The 15,557-nt window shown below is 59.4% G+C and overlaps 2 protein-coding genes across 5 annotated transcripts in view; one reads left to right on the top strand and one right to left on the bottom strand.

The window, feature by feature from the left end:
• The first annotated feature begins 7,926 nt into the window (after nucleotides 1-7,926).
• On the top strand, nucleotides 7,927-12,703 carry DERL3 (derlin 3). 2 transcript variants are annotated; one of them, XM_045802511.2, is made up of 7 exons: nucleotides 7,927-8,612; nucleotides 8,726-8,791; nucleotides 8,876-8,949; nucleotides 9,088-9,181; nucleotides 9,706-9,901; nucleotides 10,464-10,554; nucleotides 11,470-12,703. In XM_045802511.2, exons 1-7 carry the CDS (start codon nucleotides 8,520-8,522, stop codon nucleotides 11,471-11,473), a joined length of 618 nt encoding a protein of 205 aa, XP_045658467.1. In that variant the 5' UTR covers nucleotides 7,927-8,519; the 3' UTR covers nucleotides 11,474-12,703. The 2 variants fall into 2 exon arrangements, with proteins under 2 accessions (XP_045658467.1, XP_045658466.1); XM_045802510.2 differs by lacking the exon at nucleotides 11,470-12,703 and adding an exon at nucleotides 10,658-10,886 and having other exon boundaries at nucleotides 7,932-8,612.
• Nucleotides 12,704-13,101: 398 nt separating this feature from the next.
• SMARCB1 (SWI/SNF related BAF chromatin remodeling complex subunit B1) overlaps nucleotides 13,102-15,557 on the bottom strand; it is a 36,386-nt gene continuing 33,930 nt past the window's right edge. For all 3 annotated transcript variants that reach the window (XM_045802509.2, XM_045802507.2, XM_045802508.2), the window contains 2 exons: nucleotides 13,878-14,009; nucleotides 13,102-13,458 (listed from right to left, as the gene is read on the bottom strand). In XM_045802509.2, the coding sequence (XP_045658465.1) occupies nucleotides 13,927-14,009 (83 nt within the window). In that variant the 3' untranslated portion in view covers nucleotides 13,102-13,458; nucleotides 13,878-13,926. The remainder of the gene's footprint in view (nucleotides 13,459-13,877; nucleotides 14,010-15,557) is intronic.

Here is a 15,557-nt window from a genome sequence, read left to right as displayed (position 1 = left end):
GAGCAGCCTGGAGCTCCCTGTGGCTCGAGGCCACCCAAAGGCCCGTCCTCCTCGTGGTCTTTCCCGTTCCTCACATGGGGATGGCTGCCTCTGACCCCCCCCCCCCCCCGCCCACCGCCCCAGAAGCCTCTGGAGGAGGTATGGGGGCAGAGGTCAGGAGGCCAGCCGACCTTGGACACCACCATGCACGGCTTTCCAGCTAGAGGCTGCGGCCACCCCCAGCGGGGCTTCTGCGGTCCTAACAGGTAGCTCCTCTCTCTGAGTCGTTCGCTTACCCGCAAAACCGGGACATCATAACCAGCACTGCGCGCGCAGTGTGTCTTCAGGCCGGTGTGTGTCTGATGACCTTCCCTGCACTGCGCCTCCTGAGGACAGGCGCCTGGCCCTCTCCTGATCCGCACGCTTGTCCCAGACAGGCCGTACCCTTGGGTATGTGAACGCGGGGCGGGCGGGGGCGGGGGGGGGGGGCTGCAGCCCAGTTGGACATCCCCGGCGGGGGGGCAGGGGTGCAGAAGACCAGGCCTGCGAGCCCTACCCCAAATCCTGCTTCACCCTCCCCCTCAGGGCTGGCAGGCTTCATTCCAGTCCTGGGTCTCATTTCCAATGAAATGGTTCAAAAAAAGAAGAAAAGGAAGGAAGGGAGGGAGGGAGGGAGGGAGGGAGGGAGGGAGGAAGCGAGGGCAGGCTACAACCAGCTGCAGCAGCCCCTCCTGGCCACCCGTTGATATTTGAGGACTGGACCAGGAGACTGGTTGCCGCTAGGAAATTTGAAGCCATCTTAATTAGATGGAAAGAATGTCCTTGTGGTTGGCTGCTCTAAAAATACAGCTGTGCCCACATCTGGAGGGGGAGGGTGGGAAGTGGGGGGTGATCAGGCCAAAGTCTGAAGCACTGATGCATTCCTTGGGGAAGAGAGGACACCCCCCCCCACCCGCCCCAGCAGGGCCCAGGGAAGGAGAGGGGAGGGCACCAAAGCGGTCATTCCCCTGTGGCCGGGCCACCTGCCACAGTGGGGGGATGTGGGAGCTGAACAGGCAGCCCAGCCCTTCCTGGGTCCCCCCTCACCCCTTCATGGAGCCCTTCCCACACCTCTGCTGCCCCGAGGGGACGACGCGCAGGGGCCTGACCGGTGCGCTGCTGCTTTACCAGCCCCTGCCCAACCTGACGCAGCTGGCCGTCTGGCCACAGGCTTCCAAGATGGAGGGATTTCTTTTCTGGGCTTTATGATGTTGGGTGGTATTTGTCAGCTTTTATGAGTTTAGTGTTTGCTTTGTTTGAGTTCTCCTTCTAATTCAGTGTTCCCTTTTGCACCTAATCTTGCCATTTTCATTTTGCATTTGTTTTGTTAAAGAGGCCCCAGTCGCTGGGGTAAGCAAAGCGTGGGGAGGTGGGAATTCTGGTGGCATGGCCACAGGGACAGACAGGCCACGGGGGGTGGGCGACAGGCCATGGGCGCACTGCCTGATGACCTGCTAACGAGCAGGAAGACTGTAGGACAGTGTGGCCCCGGGTTCCGCGCACGAACCAGACCCATGTTTGTGGCCCCCCGGGTGTGCAGACAAGCAGCTGTGGGGTCTTCACTGCGCTTTGTGCTTCTCCTGTCTCAGTGAACTGGCATCCTAGCCCTGCCATTTGGCTGGCTCTGACAAGCAGATATTCCAGTTCGCCCCAAACGCCACCCACAGCGCTGAGCCCGAAAATAGCTGAGGCCAGTGAGAGGGAGGCTCCGCCAGACACTCTGGGGACTCTGAGTGGCAGGCCGGAGGTGGCTTTGACATTCCCGCAGTGGCCGCAGAAGGAAGTGGGAATTAAGGGCAATTGCTGAGGCTCGAGACAGCTGGGCCCAAGCTTAGGCTGGCCTGGCAGCTGAGGCTGGGGAGGGACCGGCTCATCCAGCCATCTGGGGTCAGACACAGTGAAACTGAGGCCCAGGCCGAGAGCCAGGCGCCCAAGCTGCTCAGCAGGGGAGCATCACCGAGGGAGCCGAGGCTCACGATGGAGACACTCCAGAAGCCCAGAGGCCGCAAAGAGGTTTTGCCTCCAAACTGTGGCTGGAGAAGGGTCTGAGGCTGCGCGAGGCTGGCCGGTCAGCGGTACCCTCCACAGGCACCTGCCGGTGATGCCCTCGCTCCAGTGCTGAATTCCCCTCCTGTGCCCCACAATAGGATAGGGGCAGCTCACCGCCTGGCCACCAGCCTGGCCACCAGCCCCTTCCATCACGCCTCATGGTGGCAGAGCCAGCCCTGGCGCTTTGGTGTCTTGGGACCTGTCTCTCTAGCCGAGCGTCTGCCAGTAGGTGACTTACTCTCTCTGAGCCTGTTTCCTCATCTGTAACAGTAACCTCCCTGGTAACGTGGCCGTGCAATATTGTGTGATTTATAAGAAATAGCTATATTCGGTCGTTCAGATGAACAAAGTATATTTCTCATATATATTAGGTCTGTACCCACAGTTCCTTGCTCACAGCTCCCCAAACCCTTGGAATTTCTGGACGGATAAGAACAAAGGGAGCATCTTTTGTTATAATTTCTGTTCTCTCATCCTCTGTTCCTGAAGATTCTTCGGAGCCATAAAGGTGAAATGGGTGTCTTATTCCGCATAACAAGGTCCTGTCCATCACAGCGGGGGTTTATGTCAAGGAGGTGACTTTCAGAAAGCACTTCAGGATGGGGGCTGGTTGCCAGGGGAACCGCCCATGAATCAAGGGGTGGAACTTTCAGTCCCACCCCGGGAGGTTGTGGGGGGTGGAGGAGAAGAGCTGGGGTGGATTCAGTCACCAGTGGCCCATGATTTAATCAATCATGCCTAAGTAATGAAGCCTCCAAAAGGATGGGGTTCTGAGAACTTCCAGGCTGGGGAAGCAGAACGCTTCCACGTGCCGCTGTGCAGAGCCCCAAACTCCACGAGGGCAGAAGCTCCTTTGTTTGGGGCCTCACACTAGGTATCTCTTCCTGCGGCTGTTGATTGATAGCCTTTTTTTTTTTTTTTTAAGTAATCTGTGCACCCAGTGTGGGGCTCGAATTTACAAACCCAAGATCAAGAGTGGCAGCTCTTCCGACTGAGCCAGCCAGGCGCCCCATTGGTACCCCTTAATATCTTTTGAATTCAACCAATAATCTAGTGAGTAAACAGGTTTTCTGAAATCTGTGGGTCACTCTAGCAAATTAGTGGAGCCCAAAGACGGGGTTGTGGGAACCTCTGATTTATAGCCAAGAAGTACATTTAATAATCTTTCGACTCTCCCCTGAAGTAGGGGACGGCCTTGGGGGGACCAAGCCCTTAACCTGTGGAGTCGGATGCTATCTCAGGATGGAGCGTCAGAATTGAGCTGAACTCTCGGACACCCCGTTGGTGTCTGTGTTGCCTGTTGGTGTAGGGAAGCGTGAACACACACCTCACACACACCTCGGAATTGGGTCCAGGAACCCGTTGAGGTGGTGGGGCTTAAGTGAGGGGTGCAGAATCTGGTGAGGGGTCACCGAGCAGCTTTTCTGACTGTGGTGACTGGCTTCAACCTGGATCTCAGGGCCCACTTGTTCTTGCCTCCCCCATGAGACATGGATTTTTTTTTTAATTTAAATATTTTATTCATTTATTTGACAGAATGAGAGAGAGAGAGAGAGAGCACAAGCCAGCGGGGGGGGGGGGAAGGGCAGGAGAGGGAGAAGTAGGCTCCCTGCTGAGCAGGGAGCCCGATGGGGGGCTTGATCCCAAGACCCTGGGAGCATGACCTGAGCCGAAGGCAGACGCTTAACCCACTGAGCCACCCAGGTGCCCTGAGACATGGAGTCTTTCATGCCTCCACACCTTTGCTCTAGCCGTTCTCCCCACCACAACTCTTGTCCTCTCCCTGCATGATGTCTGTGTCCTCCCCCTCAACTGCATCGCAGACAGCCACTGCTGCCTCCCTCCCAGGCCCTTGGGCCCCCGTGAACGTTCTCCACTGCAGCCCTTTGAGAGCTCTGGGCCAGGAGGAGGCAGGCCAGAAAAGCAGCCTCAGGGAGAGAGTCCTGCCTTGGTGCATTGTCGCTCTTCCATGGCAGAGACCAGCCTTGGGGGGGGGGGGAGGCAGCCATGACTGTGTCACAGGAGGGGCCCCTGCCCAGAAATCTGATACCCCCCAACAGGAGGACAGACTACAGCTGAAGGAGGCTCTACAGACGGGCTCTTCCCACCAGCCCATTTCACAGACTGGGACACAGAAGCCCAGGGTGGGGGCCTGGCAGGGTCAGGTCTCAGTGCCAGCCCCAAGGCCGCAGATCCAGCCCTGGGGCACAGGCCTCAGCCTTCTCGAGGCTCAAAGGTCACCAAGGACTTCCGGGGATAGAGAGCATGGCGCAGCAAGTCTGTGGGCGTGAGGCACTCTAGGTGACAAGGTGCTGGGAGGACCAAGCTGGGGTGGCTGGGGAGGGCTTCCCTGAGGTGCTCATGTCCCACAGCACCCCTGACTTGACCTGTCCCAAGCCAATGGGAGACCTCCCTCAGAAACATGGCCCTCCCCCACGTCTCACCTGTCTGCCAATCACTCACTAAGGTTTATGGCTTCCACCTCCTTGACCTGTTCACTCCCTCTGTCACTCACCCCCATGGCAGGCCGCTGCCATCCTCCTCCCCTCAGAAGAGCGCTTCTATTCTTGTCTCCTTCTTCCTCCTGAGAGCCGCCATCTGCTCGGCACCTTACCACTGTGCTGAAAATTCTCTGAGGGCTCCTCATTGCCCTTGGGACGGAGACAGCCGCCTACACAGTCCTGCTCAGCCTCACATCACACGCAGCCCTTCCTCCTTGCCTCGCCTTTCTTCTCTCTGCACCCCTACCAGGCACCTCAGGACCTTTGCACAGACTGTTCCCCTGATGGGCTGGGCTTCTGCTACTCGTCCTCTGCCCCAAACTGCCTCCTCGCTTCCCTTCCACCCCAGAGACCTGCTAATTCCTGGAAAGTCTGGAATCTGCTACCAAGCTCAGAGGGCCAGCCCCAGGCCTGACACAGCCCGCCTGGACGATTTGTTGTTCTTGCGCTCGGGCCATGAGCAGCTGCTGCTCGGTAGGTTCCGGATTCGGGGCTAAAAATACCCCATGACCCAGACAGGAAGGGCCAACGGGGACACAGCTGCTCCTGGGAGGGGCTGGCTGGAGCTGCTGGGGAGGCCTTTCCACTGTAGTTTGGGGTCCATGTGCGGGGAAGGGGGTGGGCACTGAGCTCACAGCCCCTGAGGAAAAGCCCCCGATGGAGGAGCCCCAGGGTTGGAAAGGGGCATGTTGTACTGTTGAAAGGAAAACACGGCAAAGCCCAAGAGGCAGCTCGAGGAGCAGTGCTCATTGTCACCTTGCCGAGGGACCACAGGCCCTCCTTCAGCCACATCCTCAGCCCAGGAGGGAGGGTGGGCCCGGCTGGCACCCTGCTGCTTAGGATAGGCAGCCAAACAGACATTAGCATCTGGCATGCCGCCTGCCTACATCTCCAGGCTCCTGGGACCGTGGGCCGTCCAGGGCTTCTCTCCATAAGCAGCTGTCTGCAGGTGCCTGAGTCAGAGAAATGGACCTGCCCCAGGCCTGAGACTGGACAGGAAGAGCCTGGACTGGTGACGGAGGTCTGCCTCAGGCCCTGCTGGGCCTCAGTTTCCCCATCTGAGAATACCCAGGGTTCTGAGGAGGGAGCATCTGCAGTAGAATCCAGCCACTGTTCCCCTGGATGTCCCGTTCAGCTGGCAGTCCCCACCTATCCCGGGCTCCCGGCCTCCAGGGAATGTGCTTCTCTGTCCCCAAGCCAGGCGCCTGCCTTATCAGCCCCAGTCAAAGGGGAGACAGACCCCCTTGTCCACAATGACAGCCCTTCCTATTAGCCCCGGCCTGACCCTGCGTGGAGGGCCCAGAGCTTGCTGGGTGCCTGCAGGCAGGAGTACCTCCACTTCCCACGCTGACATGAAACCTGACCTCCCTGGATGGTTTTTATGCCGGGTGGGCCAGCCCCAGTGTCTGAGGCCCTGCGTCCCCACCCTGCTGCTCTGACTCCACCGTGTGGGATCCACTCTGCTGCGCCCACCTCAAACATGGCCTTGGCCTGCTTTGCTGGAAAACGGAGGCCATCCAAGGTGGGGCTTCCACCACCCAAACTCTCAGCGCGTTGGTCCAATTCCTGCTATATCAGGCCAGACCTGTTCTCACTCCAGAACCAAATGCACATCCCCTTTCAAAGCTTCCAGCCTCCCCCTCCCCTCCCCTCCCTTCCCCTAGGGACTCCTCGAGCCACTCCCTAGGGAACCCCTCTCAGCACCCTTGTTTTCTTAGGATCCACCTGTGATAACTTTGTCAGCTGGTTCTGGGCCGTTCCAGTCTCCTCGGGGGACCTCAGGGCCCTGTCCAGGGCATTCCTCATCTTCTACACTTAGTCCACACCTGAGCTCCCCATGTTGGTAAAGGCCCATCTGTTTGGGCACCATCCTCTCCCCCTTATCCTCCATTATCCTGGTTACAGGGGCCTTGGCATGGCTGCATCCCACTGTCTGTTCCCAGGCCTCGTCTCTATGAGCTTCTCACTGCCTTGCTCCTGAAGCCCTTTCCTGGCTCACCTCCTGGAAGCCCTCTCCAGCCTCCCCTGGCCTCCCTGGCCAGGTTTGCCTTCTCTGACTGCTGAAGGGTAAGCTGCCCAGGCAGGGCCTCTTATTTATTTATTTATTTATTTATTTATTTATTTATTTATTTATTTATTTATTTAAAAGATTTTATTTATTTATTTGACAGAGAGAGAGGCAGTGAGAGAGGGAACACAAGCGGGGGAGTGGGAGAGGGAGAAGCAGGCTTCCCGCTGAGCAGGGAGCCCGATGTGGGGGGTCGATGGCAGGACTCTATCCCAGGACTCTGGGATCATGACCGGAGCCGAAGGCAGACGCTTAACGACTGCGCCACCCAGGTGCCCCCTTCTCTTCTCCATTTAGCATTGCCCTTGGATGCCTCACGCAGGCCCAAGACTACAAATGCCACTGGTCTACTGAGGACTGACATCCACAACTAGACTGCCTGGCCAGTCTCTTCCCCAACACCACCCTTGGATTTCTCCAGGTGGGTGTCACATAGACGCCCCAAACTCAACAAGGCCAGAACGGGATTCCATCTGCCCGCCTTTTCCTGAAGTGTTTTTCATCTCAGTAAAGGCCACCACCATCCATCCACCCTGTGGCTCAGACCTTCGAGTCACTCTTGATTCCTCTCTCACAGCTCTGTTCCATCCATGGACAAACCACCTCTAGGCTCCACCCTGTCCAAGCCACCACTGTGTCTTGCAGCCTCCCCCTGCTCACTGACTCTTCTGGCAGAGTCTCCTGTCCTTGCAGCAGCCACAGGGACCTTTTTAAGGTGACAATCAAGTGTCACTTGCTCACAGAGGCTTCCCAGATCACCCCATCTACAGTGATGGCTCACTACCCCACCCTCTATTCTTGGCATTATTTGCATCAGTTCACTGTCTTGTGAACACTAGCTCTCATATTAGTACAGGCCTATGACTGCCTGTCTCATCTTTCCTTGGCTGCTGTGTCTCCCGCATCCAGAAAAGCACCTGGCACATAATCTGGGTTCAATAAACGGTTGACTTAATGAATGAATACATGGAGTTACTCTTTTCCATCAAAATGAGGCCCTGGGGCGCCTGAGTGGCTGATTTCAGCTCAGGTCAAGATCCCAGGGTCCTGGGATCAAGTCCCGCATGGGGCTCCCTGCTCAGCCGGGAGCCTGCTTCTCCCTCTCCCGCTCCCCCCTGCTTGTGCACGTGCTCTCTTTCATTCTGTCAAATAAACAAATAAAATCTTTTTTAAAAAAAGTGATGAGGCCTTCTCCAGCCCGTCCACTTGTTCTGGGCGGTGTCGGCACTCTGGCGTCTTGGGGAAGATTCCGCACAGGAGTCGGCGAGGGGTCAGGTGGACCGCGGCGGGGGTGGGGGGTGGTTGCACACAGTGCTGAACGCCTCCTCTGTTGTGGGCCAGGTGGCACTGTCTTTGGTTCTCAGTAGGGGAGAAAGACGGGACCGAGTAGCAGGCGACCCTAGGTTTAATCACAGAGCCTCCACACGAGACTCGCATTGGTCCCGCCTTCCCCACACCCCAGTGTGACCCCGCCCCTTCCGGCCTCGCAGTTCCTGGTCCTGCCTCATCCTCACTCGCGGAGTACTCTTAGCCCCGCCTCCAAAGTCTTGTGGGTCCTTGCTATTGGTTCTCTCTAGCTTGCCGCGAAGTAACCCGTTCCTCATTGGCCACACGTTCTCCCGCGCCGCCACGACAGCCATCACAACAACCGCCACGTGCTCAACTGTGGGGCCTGCTCTTTGGTCCCGACCCGCCCACCCCCCCGTCCCGCCCTCGGCTTCCCGCTTCCTCCTCCTATTGGTTACCGGGCCCAGGGTCCCTCCCTCGACCCTGGGCGCGCTGCGCCTCCGACGCGGATTGGCCAAATTCGGGAGTGAGGCGGGGCTTGGAGGCGGGTTAAAGAGCGCGCAGCAGGTTGGGCCACGCGTGTCAGAGAAGTTTCAATGGCGTGGCAGGGACTGACGGCCGAGTTCCTGCAGGTACCCGCGGTGACGCGGGCCTACACCGCGGCCTGCGTCCTTACCACCGCTGCTGTGGTAAGCTGGCCGGGAGGGTGGGGGCATCTCCATGTCTGCAGCCCGGGAGGGGTGTCGTCATGGTTACCGCTGGATTCCCTGGGGCAGCACCTGACGCGCCCCTGGTTCCGCAGCAACTGGAGCTCCTCAGCCCCTTCCAGCTCTATTTCAACCCGCACCTCGTGTTCCGGAAGTTTCAGGTGAGGCGGCCCCGCCCGTTGCACCCGACAGCCGGGACCTGCCTGCCAGGAGCCTGACCGTCAGTCTTTCCCCCATCTCCGTAGGTCTGGAGGCTTGTCACCAACTTCCTCTTCTTCGGGCCCCTGGGATTCAGCTTCTTCTTTAACATGCTCTTCGTGTATCCTGTGCCGCGCGGACCCAGGCGTAGGGCGGTGGGAGGCTCGCCGGGCTGAGGGTCGGCTCTCCGGGCTGGGGGCGGCCCGGAGTGGGGAAACTGAGGCTCCGCCCGGTGGCACTTCCTTTACGGACGCCGCAGGTTCCGCTACTGCCGCATGCTGGAGGAGGGTTCCTTCCGCGGCCGCACGGCCGACTTCGTCTTCATGTTTCTCTTCGGGGGTGTCCTCATGACCGTATCCTTCCCGGGCTCTGAAACTTCAGGTCGCAGGGCCTCTGGGTCCAGCCCGTGCTGGCCTGGGGCCTGACAAGAGCGCCCGGGCCGGTGAGGGACAGAGTAGTTCACTCCAGCTTAGGATGTATTTAGCGTCCATCGCGTGCTCAGCTCCGGCTGTCCGCGCCAGCTCTTCAGTGCTGTACACAGAATACCACAGGGTGATGTGCAGGAGAGCCAGGTGGGGTGCTTGGGGGCTGAGCCCTGCATGCCCTGCAGGCCAGTAGCCAGGAGAAACTGGGACCGTGAGGGGCAGTGTTTGGAGGCTGGGGCGGTGGACAAGCAGGGCAGATCACATGGGGCCTGAAGGCCATAGCGTGGCCTTGACTGTAAGGGCACATCTTGACAGGGGAATGGCACATAGGGGTGATGAGGGAAGGGAAACTAGGGAGGATTCCAGGGGGTTAGCAAGTCAGAGGGGGTCCTGGGCAGGGGCTCTGAGGCCTGCACCAGGAGAAGGCCTCCAGCACCTTGACTCTGGCTCAGCTGCTGGGGCTCCTGGGCAGCCTGTTCTTTCTGGGCCAGGCCCTCACAGTCATGCTGGTGTACGTATGGAGCCGCCGCAACCCCCGAGTGAGGGTCAACTTCTTCGGCCTCCTCACCTTCCAGGCACCATTCCTGCCCTGGGCACTCATGGGTTTCTCTCTGCTGCTGGGCAACTCGATTCTCGTGGACCTGCTGGGTGAGCCTGCCTGTGCATCCGCCCTCCCCAAACAGGCTGTCTGGTACCTGATGGTCTTTGGGAGGGCCACCCCAGGCTGGCTGCTGTGCCAGAGCCCTCCCTCCCACCGGCACTGGACCTCTCATCTGTCCTCCCACCCCCTCTTCCTGCCCTGCCAGCTCCTCTGTTCTTCTGGCCCCTGAACAAGCCAGACAGCTACAGGCTCCCCATCTTCAGGTGTACTGATGCTCGTGTGGGTCCCAACTAGGGTGGGGAAAGGTGTGTTAAGGTTCCATCCTTGGCTCCTATTCCTCCCATGTTCTCAGGCCTTTCCCCCCAGGTCCTGCCCACTTCTGGGCTAGGTAAGCCTGTTTTTCAGGGTCAACCCTGTCCTCCCCCCCCCCCCGCCCCGCCCCTGGGGCTGGCAGTCTGTGCGGAACATTAGCTACTCATACTCTGGGGCCTGAGGTTGCTTGGCCTGGCTGTGCCTCTGGAACTGTGCATGGAGGCACGGAGCAGGCTGTGCCAGCCCCAGGCTCTGGACTGTGGAGAGTGGCTTCAGCCATCCGTGGCTCTCCTACAGGGATTGCTGTGGGCCACATTTACTACTTCCTAGAGGATGTCTTCCCCAACCAGCCTGGAGGCAAGAGGCTGCTGCTGACCCCCAGCTTCCTGTGAGTGCTACAGATGAGTTTTCCCGCTGCCCTCCTTCAGATGGCTCCCTACACCAGTGGGGATGCCTGCTGGCCTCGGCTCAGTGTGGGCCCCTCCCTACAGGAAGCTGCTACTGGATGCCCCACAGGAAGACCCCGATTACCTGCCCCTCCCGGAGGAGCAGCCAGGACCCCTGCAGCAATGACCCTACCCAGGGCCAGCCCCAGGCCTCTGGCAGGCCTCCATTCCACCCTTAGCTCCCGCTTACAGGAGAGCAACCTGTCCTGGAGACGGGGCTGGTGCCCAGGGCCCACCCAAATAAACAAGAATGACCTGCATCTCTTTGCCAACAGCGCTGGCTCCCTGCCTTGCCTGGCCACATCCCTCCACGCTGGGCAGCTGCTGCTGGCCTTGACCTAGGGCCACCAAGCCTGGCCTGCCCTCTCAGACCAACTGTAGGTGGTAGGATGGGAGGCCCAGAGGGGGTCAAGAACCTGCCCACAGTTGCCCAGCAGCTTTGAGCTCACAGATGGCATATGCGGGGTTCTCATTCCAGTTTTGCCAATGCCTTGGAGCCTTGGGCAAATCCCACCTGCACGGATCTTGCTCCTGGCCAGGCAGCAAGGGGGCTGGCCAGCTCTCACTGGCTGGGCCAGGACTGGGATGTCCCTGTCATCCAAGCCCAGTTTGCCGGGGATCCTGCCCATGGTACCCTCAGGCTGATGCCTTACTTGGCTCCTCCTGTCCCTCATCGGCAACAAGTGGACCTTTGCCCCACTTTCCAGCTGAGCAGTCAGTGGACTTGGCCAAGGCTCCATGGGGTCAGGTGCAGCAGAGGGCCAGGACGGGGTCCTCTGCCCTTTCTGCAACCCCAGAGCTTTGAGAAATTTTCACCTTGGCAGAGTTCTACAAAGTTCTCTCCCTGATGTTTCTAGCTGAGGACCATGGGAGCCTGATCTGATCCCACAGCTCACCTTTTTCTTTGGTAAAGTGGGCACCAGACAACCTGGCCAACTTTCCTCATTGCCCTAGACCAGTCGGAACGATGGTTTATTCCTGGAACACCAGCGGCACAGGGACTCCTCCAGCTGTAGGCTGTCACGTTCATGGATGAAGCAAGTATTCACCACGGAGTCTGACATTAATTTTGTACGGAAACCATGTGAAGTCGCAGCTGGCTCTGCAGCAGTTGGGCTGGCAGTGCTCCAAGTGAGGGCTCAGCCCCTGGGCCTGCTGGGCTAGCCTGCGCAGAGGGGCTGAGGCGGGCGGTATTCATTCCATCCCACCAGTTGTAGGGACACATGGACCAAGCAAACCCTTCAGCAATGGAGCCCACTTGTCTCCAAGGCCAGCAGAGCCTGGTCCTGGAATCTTCCTCTCTGTTCAGGGCCTTCCAGTGAAGCCCAACGATCTCCTTGCTGTGGGGCTCCAGCAAGTTGCAGTCCTGGATGAAGAGCTGGGCAGGGCGCTTGAGTATAAACTTCCTGGGGGCAGGAGCTGTCATGTCCCAGGACATGATCATAGGACCCCCAGCCCAGAGGGCCAGGCCCATCTACCCCTATATCCTGGCAATCAAGACCCCAATTCCTACTCAAGAGCTCTGCCCTTGGCCAGTGTGGGGCTCAGGCTGGGAGCCAAGTGGCATCATGCTCCTGCCATGCTCCTGGGGAGCAGAGCAGCCCTGACCTGACAGGGAAGACCTGCGGCAGCTGAAGGCACCAGCCCAGTGCTGGGGGTCTGTTCTCTTCTAAGACTGCAGCTGTGTGCCCAGTTCACCAAGCAGTGCTCAGCTCGGCTCAGAGACCCACACGTGCCACCCTCATGGAGCCCATGGCCCTTCTGTAGAGTGGGGACACTTCCACATTAGATAAGGATGCAGAGGGGACAAGCAGCTCATTGGAGGCAGAGCTGAGGAGAGGCCCGGGGCTATGCCTCCTTCTCAACACACCACATCCCCCCAAGGCCGGCCCCAGGCAGGCGTGCTGCTCCCCGTGACTTATTCCTCACAACCGACCTGAGAGCGAGGAGCTGGCCTGGCTCATGGCACCAGTCAGGGGTGGAGCTGGAACAGCCAGGCACGGGTCCTCGGGCCCCAGGCTGCCGACATCCCTGTAGCACCCACAAAGGACATGGCTGCTGCACTGGACTCCAGAGAAGCAGTGCTGCTGGGGGGGGGGGGGGGCGGGGGCGGGGTGGGACACACAACAATCTGGACAGAGCAGAGCCCAAGGACAGCAGGAAAGCCTAAGCTGCTTCACAAGGCCAAGCAAAGGGGGTGGGGTGGGGCTGTCACTGAAAGGTAAGTGGGCCCCCTGCCCTGTGAGCCTCATGACCTCACTTCTGTCCATCTGTACGAGGACGGTACAGGTGGTGGGCGGCAGGCTGAGGGCCTGAGGAAAAGCACGGCTGTGCTCCGGTTGGCCTTGGATGCAGACTTCTCAGCCCCCACCTGCCCACCTGGGGCTCTGAGGCACAGAAGGGCGCGAGGCCTGGCATGCCAGCCTTGGCCACACACCACCGCAGCCAGACCCTGCTCCTCGTCCCCTTTCTTATTTTTATGCTACCACTTTGAAAAAATGGAACATGACCTGTTGTCTTTATTTAAAAAGTGACACTAGCCCTACCTGGGGCTCCTATACAAAAACAAAACACAACCCAAAAACGAGGCCTCTTTCTGACCAGAGACTTGGGTGGGGACTGGGGCTCAACAAATGGAATGTGTGCCCACCAAAGGGTGACCGGAAGCCCTCCCAACACCCCATGCTCCTCATGGAACTCCTCATGGCCCCGGCATGCCCCCTTTGCCTTCCTCCTTGCCAGAAGATGAAGGAGAGGCGGTCCAATCTTCCGAACGCTCCGTGGGAGCCATGCACCGATGGGCTGGTTACCAGGCTGGGGCAGTGTTGGCAAGACGCCTCATACGCCTGCAGGAGGAGAGTACGTGGTGACCCAGATGCCCCAGGGATCTCTAGTGCAGCCAGGGGAGTGGGGACAGAGACAGGACATGGGCGGGGCGGGGGGGGGGGATCTCTAGCCCCTCACTGGGCCTACGCCTGTTGCTTGAGGCCCTGAGGCTGCCCCCTCTCTAGCTTGCTCAGGTCCTGCCTACGTCTCCAGGGCTCCAGACACATAGGTCTGGGCTGTGGTCAGACCCAACCTAAGGGCTTATTTTTGTTCCCTGCAGAGAAACCCACCCAGGGGCTAGACTGGGACTTATCACCTAGGGGCCTGCCTCTGGCAACTCAGTACCCTCCCAGAAACCAGGTCACCGGGTCCTCCCCTGCCTTCACGACAGGGCCTTTGGGCAGAGCCAGCTGCAGGGGGCCTAGAGGGGTGGGGGTACCTTGTGTTCCTGTCCTGGTCGCGGATCTTCTTTTCCATCTCGGCGTCTGTCAGAGTCTCCAGCAGGGGGCACCACTGGTCAGCATCACCTGTGTTCCTGATGGCGATCTCCACCGTGGGTAGGGGGTTCTCACTGTGGGCCAGGGGTGGTGTAGGGGGTAGTAACTGCTAGTTCACAGAACAGCAGCTAGAAAAGCCCCCCAGAAACCAGTGTCCACCCCCTGCCAGAACGCTGGAGCCAGGGCATGGCAGGAAGGCCCAGCCCTTTCCGGCTACCTCCTCTGCCTCCTCCCTACTGGGCCGTTTCCGTGCCGGCTCCTCAGAACAGCACTCCTGAGAGGAGTGGCCCGGTCACTGCTGTCACCCAAACCTCCAGGCAGAGTCACTGGAGATGCCAGGTCCCCCCACAACAACAGCTTCTCTTCAAAGCACTCTCAAACTTGTTGCTGCCTCGGTGTCTCTGGTCTACAAGCCTGGGGCGGGTGTTCCCCATAACCAGTGTTGCCGGGGAGGCAGAGGAGGGTGGTCTACCCCACTCAGTGCCCAGGGCCAGGACCCACCAGCCTCGATGCCTCATCATGAAGGCCGCTGGGCCGGCCTCTCCTGAAGATTCTGCACACTCGCCCCTCAGTCCACTCACTGGCCCAACCAAACCCCAGAGAGCTGGGCTATTTGCTTAGGGCAGGCAGCTGCGCCTGGGATCCTTGTCCCCTGATCACTACACTCCGCAGCCCCTCAGTGACCACCCCGATGGCCACCTGTGCGCCCCCTTGCCAAGGAGAGATAGGGTGGGTTTGGGGTGGGGGCAGACACACACAGGAGCACCATGGGAGGGAGGACACAGCTGCCTGCCGCTTCTCTGCGCCTTGGTTTCCAAGCCTATGTGACAGGAGGCTGAAGAGGCAAGGATGCTTCAGAGCTCACAGCTCAAACTCCTGGCCTGGGAGCCTCGGAGCGTGGCCCTAACAGTGACCTCTCCCACCCCCTTCCCACTGTCACCACCGCGGCCTCCCCAGGCCCTTTTCCTCTCTCCCCCAGCTGGGCGGCCTGCACCTGTCTCCCGAGGCTCAGCACCCCCAGAAGACCAGCCCTGCTCCACTGCACCCCTATCAGGTGTCTGCCCACCTGCAGAACGTGGTTCGCCTGGGAAGAGTAAAGGCGGGTGGGGCCCAGGGGAGGCACCTGGAGGACACTGACAGAATAAAAGAGGACGGGCCCCTGATCTGGCGGCCTTGGTTTCGATACTTCATCTGGAAAACAGCAACGGTATCATCGCTATGAAAGCTTTTCAGAGGATTACTGTTATTTAAAGCAGCCAGTGTATGTCCACCGAAGGAGCTCCCTAGGGGCACAAGCCTTGTCACAGAGTCCCCCTGTAACCTGTGCCCAAGGCTGTGAGTGGCCCACTGGAAGGGGCATCCACCCAGGTCTGACTAGAGGCTCTGTTCCTCCCGCTGCCAGTGGGCACACAGCAGCCAAGGGCCTGTTCCAGCCTCCCTGTGCTATTCTCCTCATTCTGGAGTCGCAGGGACCATGAGAAGACGGGGCACAGCCCAGTGCATGGGCTGAGGCTGTCACCACAACCCAGGGCTACCCAGGCCCCTCTGCAGAAGTGGGGCTCACCTCTGGCTGCTGAAGCTAGGTCCTGAAGCCCATGCTTGTGCTGGTGACTCAGAGGCCA

Source organism: Ursus americanus, chromosome 30 (genome assembly GCF_024610735.1).
Source record: "Ursus americanus isolate L20-20 chromosome 30, mUrsAme1.1.p, whole genome shotgun sequence".
Taxonomy (NCBI): Eukaryota; Metazoa; Chordata; class Mammalia; order Carnivora; family Ursidae; genus Ursus; species Ursus americanus.
This window is presented reverse-complemented; position numbering and strand designations above follow the sequence as displayed.

Excerpts from the sequence above, each read along its gene's own strand:
- DERL3 (XM_045802510.2), top strand. The coding sequence starts at position 8,520 with ATGGCGTGGCAGGGACTGACGGCCGAGTTCCTGCAGGTACCCGCGGTG. Across the intron at positions 8,792-8,875 it reads TCGTGTTCCGGAAGTTTCAG|GTCTGGAGGCTTGTCACCAA; the intron begins GTGAGGCGGCCC and ends CCATCTCCGTAG. Across the intron at positions 9,902-10,463 it reads GATTCTCGTGGACCTGCTGG|GGATTGCTGTGGGCCACATT; the intron begins GTGAGCCTGCCT and ends GCTCTCCTACAG.